Source organism: Suricata suricatta, chromosome 1 (assembly GCF_006229205.1).
Source record: "Suricata suricatta isolate VVHF042 chromosome 1, meerkat_22Aug2017_6uvM2_HiC, whole genome shotgun sequence".
Lineage (NCBI taxonomy): Eukaryota > Metazoa > Chordata > Mammalia > Carnivora > Herpestidae > Suricata > Suricata suricatta.
In genome coordinates, this window is record NC_043700.1 from 124,540,879 (window position 1) to 124,554,656 (window position 13,778).

The 13,778-nt window shown below is 38.5% G+C and overlaps 1 protein-coding gene and 1 pseudogene across 1 annotated transcript in view; one reads left to right on the top strand and one right to left on the bottom strand.

The window, feature by feature from the left end:
• FAM13A (family with sequence similarity 13 member A) overlaps positions 1 to 13,778 on the top strand; it is a 313,453-nt gene that overhangs the window by 181,256 nt on the left and 118,419 nt on the right. Inside the window, exon 7 of the mRNA XM_029943172.1 lies at positions 4,035 to 4,198. Coding sequence (XP_029799032.1) covers positions 4,035 to 4,198 — 164 coding nt within the window. The remainder of the gene's footprint in view (positions 1 to 4,034; positions 4,199 to 13,778) is intronic.
• Positions 11,605 to 11,863, bottom strand: LOC115295239 (annotated as a pseudogene).

Below are 13,778 nucleotides of genomic sequence, written 5' to 3' on the forward strand. Positions count from 1 at the left end.
TCTTTTCCCCTTCTGTCAGTTGCCTGTTAGTTTTCTTGACTGATTTTTTTTTTTTTTTTGCAGTGCAGAAGCTTTTTATCTTGATGAAATCCCAAGAGTTCAGTTTTGCTTTCATTTCCCTTGCCTTTGAGGATGTGTCGAGTAGGAAATTGCTGCGGTGGAGGACTAGGAGGTTTTTTTCCTACTTAGAAAGTCTAAATGTGGGGCGCCTGGGTGGCTCAGTCAATCGTCTGACTTTGGCTCAGGTCATGATCTCACACTTCATGGGTTCAAGTCCCGCTTCAGGCTCTGTGCTGACAGCTAGCTCAGAGCCTGGAGCCTGTCTTCGGATTCTGTGTCTCCCTCTCTCTCTGACCCTCCCCTGCTCACACTGTCTCTCTCTGTCTTTCAAAAATAAATTAAAAAAAAAAATTTAAAAAAAGAAAGTCTAAATGTTAAAAATTAACTTTTCAGATTCCTTCTGTCACAACTTCCTTCATTATTTGAGCCTTGATTGTGATTATCTGCCCTGTTCTAAAGAGGTCTCAAAGTATCTGATGATGAAAAGATTAGACTTAACAGCTTTTCTAACTTCAAAATGCAACCTCAGCAACTGACCAAGACTTAGGGTGACTTCTAAGACGAAAATATTAGTTTTTTTATGCTTGAACTTCAAAAAAATCATTAATAATACTATTTTGATTGCACTCTAAATTGTTGTTATAAATTGCCCTGCACTTGAGGAAGGGAGCTAAGGTGGCAGGACAGTAGGAGCACCATAAGCTTATCTCATCCCCCAGTCACAGCTAGATAATTATCACATCATCCTGAATACCTGTAAATTTTCCGGCAATTGAGTCACATGCACATTACTTTGCTGGGAAGAAACCCATAATAAGCAGGGAACCCACTCCACCTGCACTAAGGAAATGGAGATTTGCATTTGAGAGACAGGTCCCTTTCTAGTCACCTGAGCCCCTCCTCCTGATTCACCTGCTATCCCTTTGTCCTGCAGGGCACACAGTTCCTACCCTGCACTTGCCTGAGCGATGGAGGGCCCGTACTTATAAGTTAGAATTGTGATCTCGTAGTGATAGATTTATATGGATAAACATTAAGGGGAGGCACATGATTTTTGAATGTTTTTAGTCACATCATTGGATCAAGATAAGTCAGAGCCTAGTTTCACAGATGGTTTTCTGGTTCTGGATTTCTTTTTCAATTTTTAAAGATGAGACTATGTTAAAACATTTGCAGTCTTGACTGTGACAGAATTTGGTTTTTTTGGCCTTTGAAATTTATTCATGTATGTTTTAAGTATGGTGATGATCTGAGTTTTATTGGAGGTATATAATTATGTTTATGCATTTTTATTTGCTAAATGGGCTCACACTATATTATATATCATAACACAATTTTACAGTCTCATTAAAAACTTTAGAGATATTCTAATGGCTGAAATATCATTCAAAATATAGATGTGCCGTAATTACCTATGATAGTAATTTGACTACTTAAAATGCTTACATTTTTGACCCATTATAAATAAAAATATATGATGAATATATTGTATAGTTTTGTTCTCATAATTATTTTTTCCTAAGATTGGACTGCTAGGGTGGTTCAGTAGATGCCAGAGAGAAACTTGAAAGAGAGTTTTAACTACTAATGCCAAAAAAAAAAGGGAAGAAAATGTTTTGCATCATGAGAGGCAATGTGACTTTCATCCAAAAGTTCCTTTTCTTCTTGCAATTCTAATGTTTGACATGTAACCAAGTATAGAAAGGAGCGGTAAGCGCGAGCATGATGGCCTGATTCCCTGGGTTGTAACTGTGACTCTGCCACTTACTCAGTAGAACAAATAACTCAAACTCTTAATGCCTCAGTTTCCTCATTTGTGAGATGATAATAATAGTCCTTGCCTCTTTGGGTTGTTGTGACAGTTAAATAGATTAATTGATATAAATCTCATTGAATTATGCCCAACATAGTAAATATTCACTGCATCTTTATAACTAATAGCAACAGCATTCAGGAGAATATTTTCTAATTTTATGGTGTCAAAGGTTACTCTTTTTCTTCTATCCCCATGGAATCTCAATATCTAAAGCAGCTCACAGGACTTGTGTTAAACCATTCCATACCTGCAAATACATGCGTGGAATGTGCTCTTTTTACAGTCCCTCGAATTGTTAGTATTTCAGGTATACACATAAATCACATGACAAGTGCCTAGATCCTTATCTCAGAAAGTCAATGGCAGAATTCTTCTGAGCAAAACATTTTTCATAGATGGTTTGGGGGCTCTTAGAGTTTTCACCTTCAAGTATAAAAGGTATCATGAAGTAGTCACTAAAAAAAGAAGCCAAGTCTGCTGTGAATTAATAGATATCTCCAGTGGAAAGAAAAAGCTTTGTCACCGCAGTCAGTATCCCCATGGTTGGCAGTTTTCCAACTGCAGCCACATATTATGAGGGAGGCTGCAGGTGGGTCTCCTGAAGCACATGAGCTCCATTTATCATAGTTAGGTTTTTAGCCCTATTTGGAGTCAGTGTCCTTGAAATATCTTATAGTTGAAAAGTGTATTGTTGGAGCACCTGGGTGGCTCAGTGGGTTAAACACTCCACTCTTGGAGTGGAGTTCATGATCTCATGGTTCATGGGTTTGAACCTTGCAGTGGGCTCTGCACTGATAGGGCAATGCCTACTTGGGATTCTGTCTCTCTTTCTCTCTCTCTCTCTGCCCCTCCCCTTCTCACGCATTCTTTCTCTCAAGATAAATAAATAAGTAAACTTTTAAAAATTTAAAAATACCTTCTAAAAATTGTGTTTTATGACATTAACGATTAATGGGTTAACTTAGCTAGACTCAACAGCTAAAATGTTAAAAATAATCATATAAATAAGAAGAAGAAAATGGCAGGGTAGAGGAAGAGAAAAGGGAAGAGAATGAGACTATAATCTCTGTCTCCAGATACCTGGTTGAGGCCATGTAACTTAGAAGTATAAAACAACGATCAGACAACATGAAATCAAGCGTAGATCTTGTGGCAGTGCCTCACAGGAATTCAAAGTTGGGAAAGGTCATTAAGACCTAAGGTTAGTTAGAGAGGCGCTGTGGGCAGTGAATTCTTCTCTCAACCTCAGAGGAAGTGAAGATTTGGTGTTGGTCTCAGGCAGTTAGTGAGCGGCCAGTGATGAACAGATGACATTCCAGTTGAAGGACAAGTATAGGAAAAGTTCAGGAGATGAGAAAGAGCATCTAGTATAACAAATACAATCAATCCAAGAGTTTGAATTTTTCTTGAAACTGTCACATGATTTTTACACAATGTCAGGAGAAGGGCATTTGGTTTTGATCTAATGTAAAAGCATGGGGGTATTTCTGGGGTTGAAGGGAGCACATAACCTCAGATAGAAGTCAGTACACCAGGGTTCGCTTGGCACTTATGTTGCCCATGCTTCCAGAGAGAGAAGAGAACAAAAAGGTGGGGGGTTTTTTCTTAGTTGTTTCCTTAGTTAAAAGTGTATTAGACCATACTTTGCCCTATAAAACGAGATGACACTAGAAATTTTAGTGAACTGGTGCAGATTTTGCTTGTTGATAATAAATATTTCTGGATTTCTTTTGACATTGTCATCCTTTGTTTCAGTGGTTCTCAGCCCTTTTTTCCCCCCTGTCTCTTTCTATTTCTTCATTCCTTCACTCCAGGTTGCCACTCTGATATAGTCTCATAATTTCCCATTACACAGCATAATTATTCTAATGGAGGCGGGATGGTGGGAAGGGTAAGCCTGGGGAAGATTTGTATCAGAATCCGGGAGAGGGATGTGGGCTGTATATGATTTGAAAGTTCCCTTTGGAAGTATTGATATCTCCCCTTCCCTGTGCCCTTTGCTTTTTAACGATTTTTAATAGTTTAAATTCTATACCTCGGGTGGTATTTTTCTGGAATGTTATTAATATGTTAGGTTACTAATAAATTAGAATAAGTTTTCAACAACTTAATTTGAAAGATTTTTTAATCTGCCCCTCCCCCCAATTTTATTTTCTAGATTCCAAAATCCAAGAGTGAGGGATGTATTCAGTCCCACAGAGTACCACAACCAGAGCTATGTGATGGCGTTCCTCAGGTCAGCCTGCGGCTTAGTCGTAGAAAACACTACTGGAATGAAATGAATTCAACAGAAGATGCTAGTGGTGCAAAGTTGGTATCCAGGTTGGCACATTTCTTTTGTTTACATGTTACGTAGTGTATTGTCTACTCTGATGTATCGCCTGGCATACTAAGGTATGTTTGCATAGAACTACCACTGGCGTCCACAGGATGCAGATCAGTAAAACTAAAATTCATTCTAAGTTTTGAGAATTTTTTCTGAGTAATAGTTCTTACCACATAAGTGTTCCTAATTTATTATATTTTTTTGGTTTATATTTTAAAACAAAGTATTTAGTCAATTGGACTGTGCTAGGCTGAGTTGTAAGTTGGAAGAGTGACTCTTTGGCTCCCTTTTCATAGTATGTTTAGTGGCCAGTATATTTGCAATCAAAATGGACATCAGAGTTGTTACTAGAACCAGCTGTCATAACAAATTTGAATGTATTATTTTAACTATTTATTATGTTGCACATTATGCCTGAAAGCAAACCTCTTTGTTACACTTGAAGAAAGCATGCAGTTTTTTTAATAGGTAAAATGGGGTCTGAATCTTACTAACTCCTAGCATATGGAATTTTTTCCTTTTAAGAATTTTTAATTTTTTGCTATAACTTAAAACCTATTTCTTAAAAAAAAAAACCCATTATAAGACAGAAAGCTCTAGACATTTGAAAGATACTTAAGACATTATATAGATAAATAATATAGCTCAGGAGCTTACCACTTTGGATTGCTGTATGAAAGAGGGAATTTCTATGAAAGATGGAAAGAATTTAAATAGGAAGAAAAAGAAAGTCCAGTCAAAAAGTATAATAGAGGTATTTGGAAAATAGCAAACACCCATCATGTGAGGAATTGGTTGGAGATAAGGCTGGGAAAATGGAGGGTGGCCAGGTCCCTGAGGACCTGGAATGCCAAAGAAGTGTTTTTTCATTTAGTCTTTCCTTCACTGAACAAATGTTCAGTGTTTAACCTCTGGTTCCAGGAACTGCTTTAGGATCCAGGATGCAGCAGTGAACATGGCCAACCAGGCCCCTGTGTTTATGGAACTTACATTTTGGTGAAGGAGGTAATAGAAAACTGGGAAGGGAGGAGGAAGCCTCTGAAGATCATTTCAGCTCTAACAAAACCTAAGCCAGGTCGGGGCACTGGGTGGCTCAGCTGGTTCAGCCTCCGACTTCAGCTCAGGTCATGATCTCATGTTCGTGGATTCAAGCCCCACGTCGGGCTCTGGGCTGACCAATCAGAGCCTGGAGCTTGCTTCTGATTCTGTGTGTGTGTCTCTCTCTGCCCCTCCCCCTCTCATGCTCTGTCTCTCTCTGTCTCAAAAACAAATAAAACATTAAAAAAAAATTTTTAAACCTAACTCTGGTTAATGTCCCAAACTGACGCCAAGGCCATTTTAGTTTGAGTAAGTAGGGAAGGCCTAAGCTAAGATGCAAAGGGACAGGAGAGTATTTGTGAAAGTCAAGGAAAGTGCATTTCTATGCAAAAGAACTGAGCTAGGGAACTGGGCTTCATCCTGTAGGTAATAGGAAGTCAGTAAATGTTTCAGTTGGGAAGGGGTAGGTAATAGGAACCATGGCAAACTGCATATTAGAAAAAGTAATCTTTCATCAGCCTGCAGGATCAGTAGGACAAGGGAGAATTGGAGGTAGTCATAGTATTGATTCATACAACAGTTGTTAATCTTTACGGAGCTCTAGTTATGTGGCATTTACTTGCTGGGTGCTCACAATTCAGAGAGTTAAGAGACCTAAGTCTTACACTTGGAGACACAGAGGAAAAGTAAATAAAAGTTGAATAGTGATTATTAAACACAAATATACTAGGTGCCCATCAGGTACCAAGCACTGTGAATTGGGCAAGCGATAAAGTCATAAGATTCAGGTGCTTTTAAAAAGCCTCCAGTACAATACCCAGGGTGGTGTGTCAGGCCAGAGGAAGGGCACAGACCGCATCTGGACAGGAAGGTCAAAGATGGTTTCAGAAAGAAGGTGACTTTAGAAATATGGCTAGTAGGATAAGTAGAAGTTTACTGGGCAGGTAAATCGAGACAGGGGTGCTCCTGGAAGGTAAAAACATATGCCAGGACACACAGGGTGGTGAGGGCCACTCAGAGAACAGCAAGTGTGGCAGTGGAGTCAGGATGCCTGATATTCAGAATGTAGGCAAGGCTAGAGGTGGGCTAAGAAACCGAATAGATCAGATCATGAAAAACTGTCCGCCGTATTAAAGGTTTTGGATTTTCTCTTGACACAATGTGATTGCAGAAATATAGGACAGTGAATGATCCAAACAGACTTGTATTTTATAAAAGCCCTTGTGGCACCTGTGTGGAGGGAGAGGTTGCAGGTGCTGGGGGACCAGCGAGAAGGCCTCACGGCGGATCCAGCGCCGCCTGTGAGCCTCAGTGAAGGGGCAGACAGGTCTGCACTTTGATGGAGGACATGAGTGGACTTGGTCGAGAAAGGGTTGGGCTTGTTTGTTTGTTTGTTTGTTTACTCCATTTGGGGTATTCTATTTTAATGACTAAAAGGTAGGCAGGTTTGTGTGTGTAACAGGCAGAGTACATGGAGAGAAAGAAGCTGATGTTGCAAGCCCAGAGGTAATACAACAAGGCATCCAGAGGGAATTCAGAAACCAGAGAGCAACATCCTCAGAAGCACAGGTTATGCACTGGCGACAGCTGTGCCTCTGGGGCCCGCCTTGTGCAGTGCGCAGTCTTCACCACTGAGCAGCAAGGGTGCCATCAGTGGAGGAACTGACCTTGGGCAGTGAGGAAAGTTCCAAAAATAATAAGGGGCAAAGATAGAAACATTGGGCCTTTTTAAAGTTTTCTTCTCTAGTTTAAATATCTGGGTCATGTGCCTGGGTGACAAGAACTAGTGTAGATGTTATTTTCTGAAATTAGTAGAGAGTTATGCCAGGAATCCCTTAAGTGAAATAATGAAAAGAAAAATTTAAATGTTGTTTATATCTTTTATTATTATTAGTAGTAGTAGTAGTAGTAGTAGTAGTAGTAGTAGTAGTATTCATCCAGACAGAAAATGAGAGGAAAAAAGTTACATAGGGCACCTGGGTGGTTCAGTCAGTTGAGCATCCAACTCTTGATTTTGGCTTGGGTCATGATCTCATGGTTGGTGAGAGTGAGCCTTTACATGGGCCCCATGTAGCCTGTTTAGGAGTCTCTCCCTCTCCTTCTCTCTCTCCTCCTCCACTGTTTGTGCTCTCTCCTGAGCATGCAGTCTCTCTCTCAAAAATAAATACTTAAAAAAAAAAGAAACCTTGCTATTCATCATCATGTAACAGTAACTCATCCAAGTTCTTTTTTCTGTCCATAATCTGTAGTGTTCATGCAGAGATTTTACTATTTACTGTTTACATACGTCTTCATAGATGGTGAGACAAATTGTCAAAAGACCAGTGGAGATAATTAAAATAAATTTAACTAAAAATAAATTTTAAATCCTTTATATATCTTTGAAGTAAGAGAATGAAATTATACCAATTTTCATTTCAAAAATGAACTTACGAAATTCTTACCATTTATTATCCAAAACAAGTTATTACTTCATATTTTTTAAAATTTTGTAATGTTTATTTCTGAGAGAGAGAGAGAGAGACAGAGTGCTAGTGGGGGGGGGGGAGAGAGAGAGAGAGAGAGAGAGAGAAGGCAACGCAGAATTCCAACCAGGCTCTGAGCTGTCAGCCCAGAGCCCAGTCTAGGGCTTGAATCCACGAACTGCGAGATCATGTCCTGAGCTGAAGTTGGACTCTTAAATGACTGAGCCACCCAAGTACAGCTAGTCATTAATTTTTAAATAAATTCAAAGTGGTATATGTGCTGTTCACACAACTTTTTCTAAATCTTAAAGGATGTTTCCACTTTTTCTCCTTAAAAGTTTATTAGTTATGTCAGTCTTAAAACAGAAAGGTTGGCAATATGTATTAAATATATTGTTGTGTGCCTGTTATCTACTACAGGTTTACTTTGATTTACCAACTTCTTTTCAAGGAATTATCAGGAAGCATTTAGCTGGGCTTTTCCTAGTATTGATTTTTTATTTTGTAGTTGCTCTTTGGGGGAAAATAATTAGCAGAATCTAATCTTGTTTAACCTATGACCTGGTGAGTTTGGTTTACTTTACCAAAAAAAAAAAAAACCATTTTGTGTGCACTTTAACAATCGGTGCACGACTTTTGTACCTCATGGTTTGGTTTACAGCAGAATTACCGTGTCGGTTAATAACAAAGATAAAACCAAGAAAGAACCTTTGATACTGAGATGTTCAGAATGGTAAAGTGTCCTGTGATTTTTTAAACCACAGGTTATAGGCTGATTTCTAGGGGTTTGAGAAGCAGTTTTTGACTAGCAGTGTGCTTTGAATGTTTAGAGCTGAGCCTTGTTCAGTACTTTTCCTGAGGTTGTCTCACTTGGCCTTGTCTTCTTCGTTTTAATTCTTTTAGGGAGTCTCATTTCTTCTTAAGATATAATAGAAATATGAATTGTTACCTGCATGTGTTCATTATTTTCTAGTCTTCAGATAATGGCAGCAAAAATAAAAGCAAAGAGAGCAACATGTGTAAAATATGATGTTTTGAGAATCCAGAGGAGCTGGATATCACTTACTGCTTATTGGCTGATTTCTATCTTGGGACATAATTTATTTAGATGAATAACATTTTTCTATATTTCTATCATTTTCAAAAAATGACATTGAGGCTATAATCGTATAAACAATCATTTTTCTTCATAGAATCTGTCCCAATTAGAATGATTCAATGAAAAATGCTTAAATACATATCTCTTGATTTTGTGAGAGCTCAGTGGAATTATCTATTTTATACTGAATTCCAAGCCAAAGCCAGAAGTACTTATTGACATATTCACTTAATTCAGTGAAAGCATTAGCTAATCCATATATATCATCTAAAACTCATTGCAGCGGTTCCTAAAATACTATTAAGAATTCTTTTTTGTAACTGAAATGTGTGCATTACTGAAACTCACAATAGACTGGAAAACACAATTTCTCATCTGACCTGCCTACTTCAAAGGAGTCAGTGCCTGCCCTTCTCCACAGTGTAAGTACAGTGTACAGATTTGGAGGGTCTGAGGCACTCTCAGAAAACGAGAGATTATCAGACAGATGCATCTCTTTAAGCAAGGCTGGAACATTCCGGTTCCTTTCCCTACACATGGTACTCATTCCTTTTAAAGATACAGAAATATGGATGAAAATTCTCTCTCTCTCTCTCTCTCTCTCTCTCTCTCTCTCTCTCTCTCACACACACACACACACACACACACACACACACACACACACCCCTATAGACATTAACTAGTGTGTTAAGAAACCAGCCATTTAAAACTTTTCCTAGAAGGGAAAATTACATATCCATCTTCAAAAAGAAAAAGGGTAAGTTCTATTACATGTAAAATTTGAGATGTTAAAATGATTTAAGGCTTGAGGGATACATGTCTTACTATCTGTTTCAACGTGTGAGATAGGGTAAGTGATCATTTCATATTTCTAGCACCATATTGCCTTCAGAATGTTCTTAAAATTTAGAACTTCAATAGAACAGAATTAATATTTTAGTTTCTTAGATTTTAAATAGTATTTATTGCAAGGATTTATTTGAGAGGTAATATTTTCTTTAAATGTGTGATTTTAAAGGCCGAAGGAAAACCTCTAGTTTTCTTCCATAAAGGAAGAGTGAAGACTCAAGAAACCATGTACTGTATGTTGCCATTTATGTGAAATGTCCAGAAAAGGCAAGTTTAAAGAAACAGCCTGTTGAGTTGTGGTTCTCTGGGGCTGGGGATGGGGGACCAGGGAGGGACAGAGATTAATGTAAATGCCCTGAGGGACTTTATTTGGGGGAATGAAAATGTCCTGAAACTGATTGATGGCAATAGCTAGACAACTTGGTAAAAGCTACTAAAAATCACTGAACTGTGTAGACTTGAAAAGGCAGATTGTATGATATGTAAAATATAACTCAGTAACACAGTTTAAAAAAATACAAGTACCAAAGCAAATGAACAAACAATTGCTGGAGTAATAAGAAATGGATATACTATAACAAGAAAGTCACTTGATTGCAAGCAGATAGACTACAACTATTGTTATAAGTAAATGCTGTCTGCAGAGAAGGTTATGTTTGTTGCATTTTAAGAGAATTTGTTCCCTCATACTTTTCACTGACTATGACAGAGTATGGTCGCAGGAATAAAGATCAGGTCCTCTTGAAAGCTGATTTAAGGAGAAGATGGAGGGAAAGCTCTTTGGATAGAATCTGGAAGGATTCTAGTTATTGAAATGATCAGTGTTTCAGGGAGACAGAAAAATGCTTCAACATACTGGAATTTCACTAAAAAAATGTCATAGGTCCGTTTTCATAAGCATAAAAGTTACCCAGTGTGCTTCTGTGTCAACAGAAGTTGTGTTCTCCTGTCCCACAGTGAGAGTCCTATAGACACATGGACAGTGAAAGTTTTGTACCTGGCTCTTGCATAAAGAAGTAAATCAATCAAAAGTGATTAAAATGCTTTCCTTTTCTGCAATCAGAATAAATAGTTACCACTTTTCCAATTATTTACCTAAAATAATATGATGAAGAATATAGAGCTAAAGAAAGTATCTTTGTTGCAGAGTTGTTTTTAGCTAGATAGGTAAGGTAAACTACAGTAAGTGACTTTTCAGTGTGTATTAAAGACAAATCTTGAGAGAGCATTTCTGCATGAGAGAGTTGTTCTATTCTAAAAGTGCTCTCCTGTCCATTTATTCCATTTTTCAATACTTTTGATGAGGTATATGGGGAATAGATGATTCTTAGAAAAATTTAAAACATCACTGATAACACTGAAGTTGCCATTGAATCGCTGGGTCCATAATCCTTTTTGTTTTTTAATTTATTTATTTTAGTAGAGAGAGAGAGCGCGCGCGCGAGCGAGCAGGAAAAGAGGGGCAGAGGGAGAGAGAGAGACTCTTAACCAATTTCCACATTCAGCACAGAGCCTGATGCCAGGCTCAATCCCATGACCCTGGAATCATAACCCGAGCTGATATCAAGAGTAGAACACTCGACCCAGGTGGAGTCACCCAGGTGCCCCCTGGCCACATAACTCTAACTCCTTCCCCTCTCCTCCAGGAGTAACAGCTGTGGTAGGTTGGTTGTATATTATTCTAGACTTCTTTCAATGTATTTATATAGAAACATATATTTGCATACTTTCTACTTTTTAAAAACCAATCTTCATCATAATGAATATATTGTAGTTCTTCACATATTCTTGAAAACTCCTTGTTTCCTGTGCTGCTTCCACCTGTGATCTCCTTCCCTTTCGTTCCCAACTCCAAGTTCAGTAATCTTCACGTTTCCTTACTTGGCTACCTGCTCCATCTCTGTCTCCTGTCCCTTCCACAGTAAATCTAGTCACAGGATGATAGTTTTTTTTTTAATTTTTAAATTTTTAATAGAGTTCAAATCAGTGTGCCGAGTTCATGTCAGCTCCTTTACTGCCAAACCTGGGCGCAGCGACTGCTTCAGCTTCTCTGCCTTCTCCTTGTCTGTGATGACCAAAGTGTAAAGGTATCTGCTACATCAGACTTTGAACTTCACGTTGTCCTTATTTTTCTTGAACTTCACGGACTTGGCATCCTTTCGCCAGGCCATGAGCAGAAAGTCCTTGATTTCTTCAATTTTGCTAGGCATGGTTACGAGGGGGCACAGGCGAGCGCGCGGCCGGCACAGTAAGCAGCAAGAAGAGAGAGGATGATAGTTTTTAAATCACGTATCTTGGACCTGAATTCACTTCTAGGATTCTAGTGCTTGTCAGCTATCTCCACCTCAGCCTTTACCATAAACTCACTCTACCAAACACAACTTGTCTTCCCCTCTTTCCCTCTCCACTGTGCTGTGGGCTTTACTCTCTCCAGCAGTAGACTTTCTCTCAAGAACTAAATCTTTTCTGTAATCAGTCACCAAATCTTGTCAGTATTTAGTTTTCAGTCTCTCCAACATCCCTTTCTCCATCCCCTCCCCCCACTCCCAGCTCAATTCTGAGTTAGGCCTCCATCACCTTGTAGCTAGATAATTACTACACTTTCTGCATTCCCCTCACCTGCTGGATTCATTTTCTTTATACAAGCTGACCCTGTGCCTATGTCTTCAACTTCTAACTCTATACAATGACTTCGTCACTTTTGTCTCCCACTGAGAATTCTCTACTGACCCATACTCATATGTCACTGTAACAGACTGGTCAGCCTAGTCCCTCATATACCTCAAACACTTTTTTGGCCCCTCCCCCATCATCCACACATAGCCAGCCAATCCCTAAATACTGTTTGACAATCTCACTGTCTTTATTTTGCTTCACTGCTACCACACTCCTTACCACCTCGTCAGACCCAGAAACTTTTAAACAGATCATACTCCTGCTCAAAACTATTTGGTAGCTCATATGTGCACAGCCTATAAGAGAATCCTTGCTCTATCCTCTATTTGTCTTTCCAGTTTCTTCTCCCTCAGCTTTGTGCTTGCCTTTTTCTATACCTACAGCCACCACATAACCCATATGTTCAGGACTACCTTGCCAATAGATACTGGTAGATATTGTGGCTTTGATTTCTAGATGGCCACAATAAGGCAAATATCTCAATAAAGTGAGTCAACTGAATTTTTCCCAGTGCATATAAAATTTTATATTTATACTGTCATATATTATGTATGTAATAACATTGAAACAACAGTCTGTGCCTTAATTTTAAAATGCTTTATTGCTTTAAAAAATGCTAATTATTATCTGAGCTTTCAATGAGTCATAATCACTGATCACAGATCACTATAACAAATATGATGAAAAGTTTGAAATACTGTGAGAATTACAAAAATGTGACATGGTGATATGAAGTGAGCACAGTGCCGTTGGGAAAATGACACCAATAGACTTGCTTAATGCAGGGTTGCCACACACCTTCAATTTATGTTAAAAAATGCAATATCTGAAAAGTGTAATAAAGAAAAGCTCAATAAAATGAAACATGAGGGAAAAATTTTTCAGGGGGAAAAATAATCCATCATGATCAAGTGGGATTCATTCCTGGGTTACAGGACTGGTTCAGTATTCACAAATCCATCAATGTGATACATCACATTAACAAAAGAAAAGATGAAAACCATAAAATCCTGTTGTTAGATGCAGAAAAAGCATTTGACAAAATACAGCACCCTTTCCTAATAAAACCCTTGAGAAAGTCAGAATGGAAGGAACTTACCTAAACATTGTAAAAGTAGTTTATAAAAAGCCCACAGCTAATATCATCCTCAATGGGGAAAAACTGAGAGCTTTCCCCCTGAGATCAGGAACACGACAGGATGTCCACTCTCACCACTGCTGTTTAACATAGTGCTGGAAGTCCTAGCATCAGCAATCAAACAACAAAAAGAAATAAAAGGAATCAGAATTGGCAAAGAAGAAGTCAAACTTTCACTTTTTGCAGATGACATGATACTCTACATGGAAAATCCAATCGATTCCACCAGAAGCCTTCTAGAACTGATCCATGAATTCAGTAAAGTTGCAGGGTACAAAATCAATGTACAGAAATCAGTTGCATTCCTATAC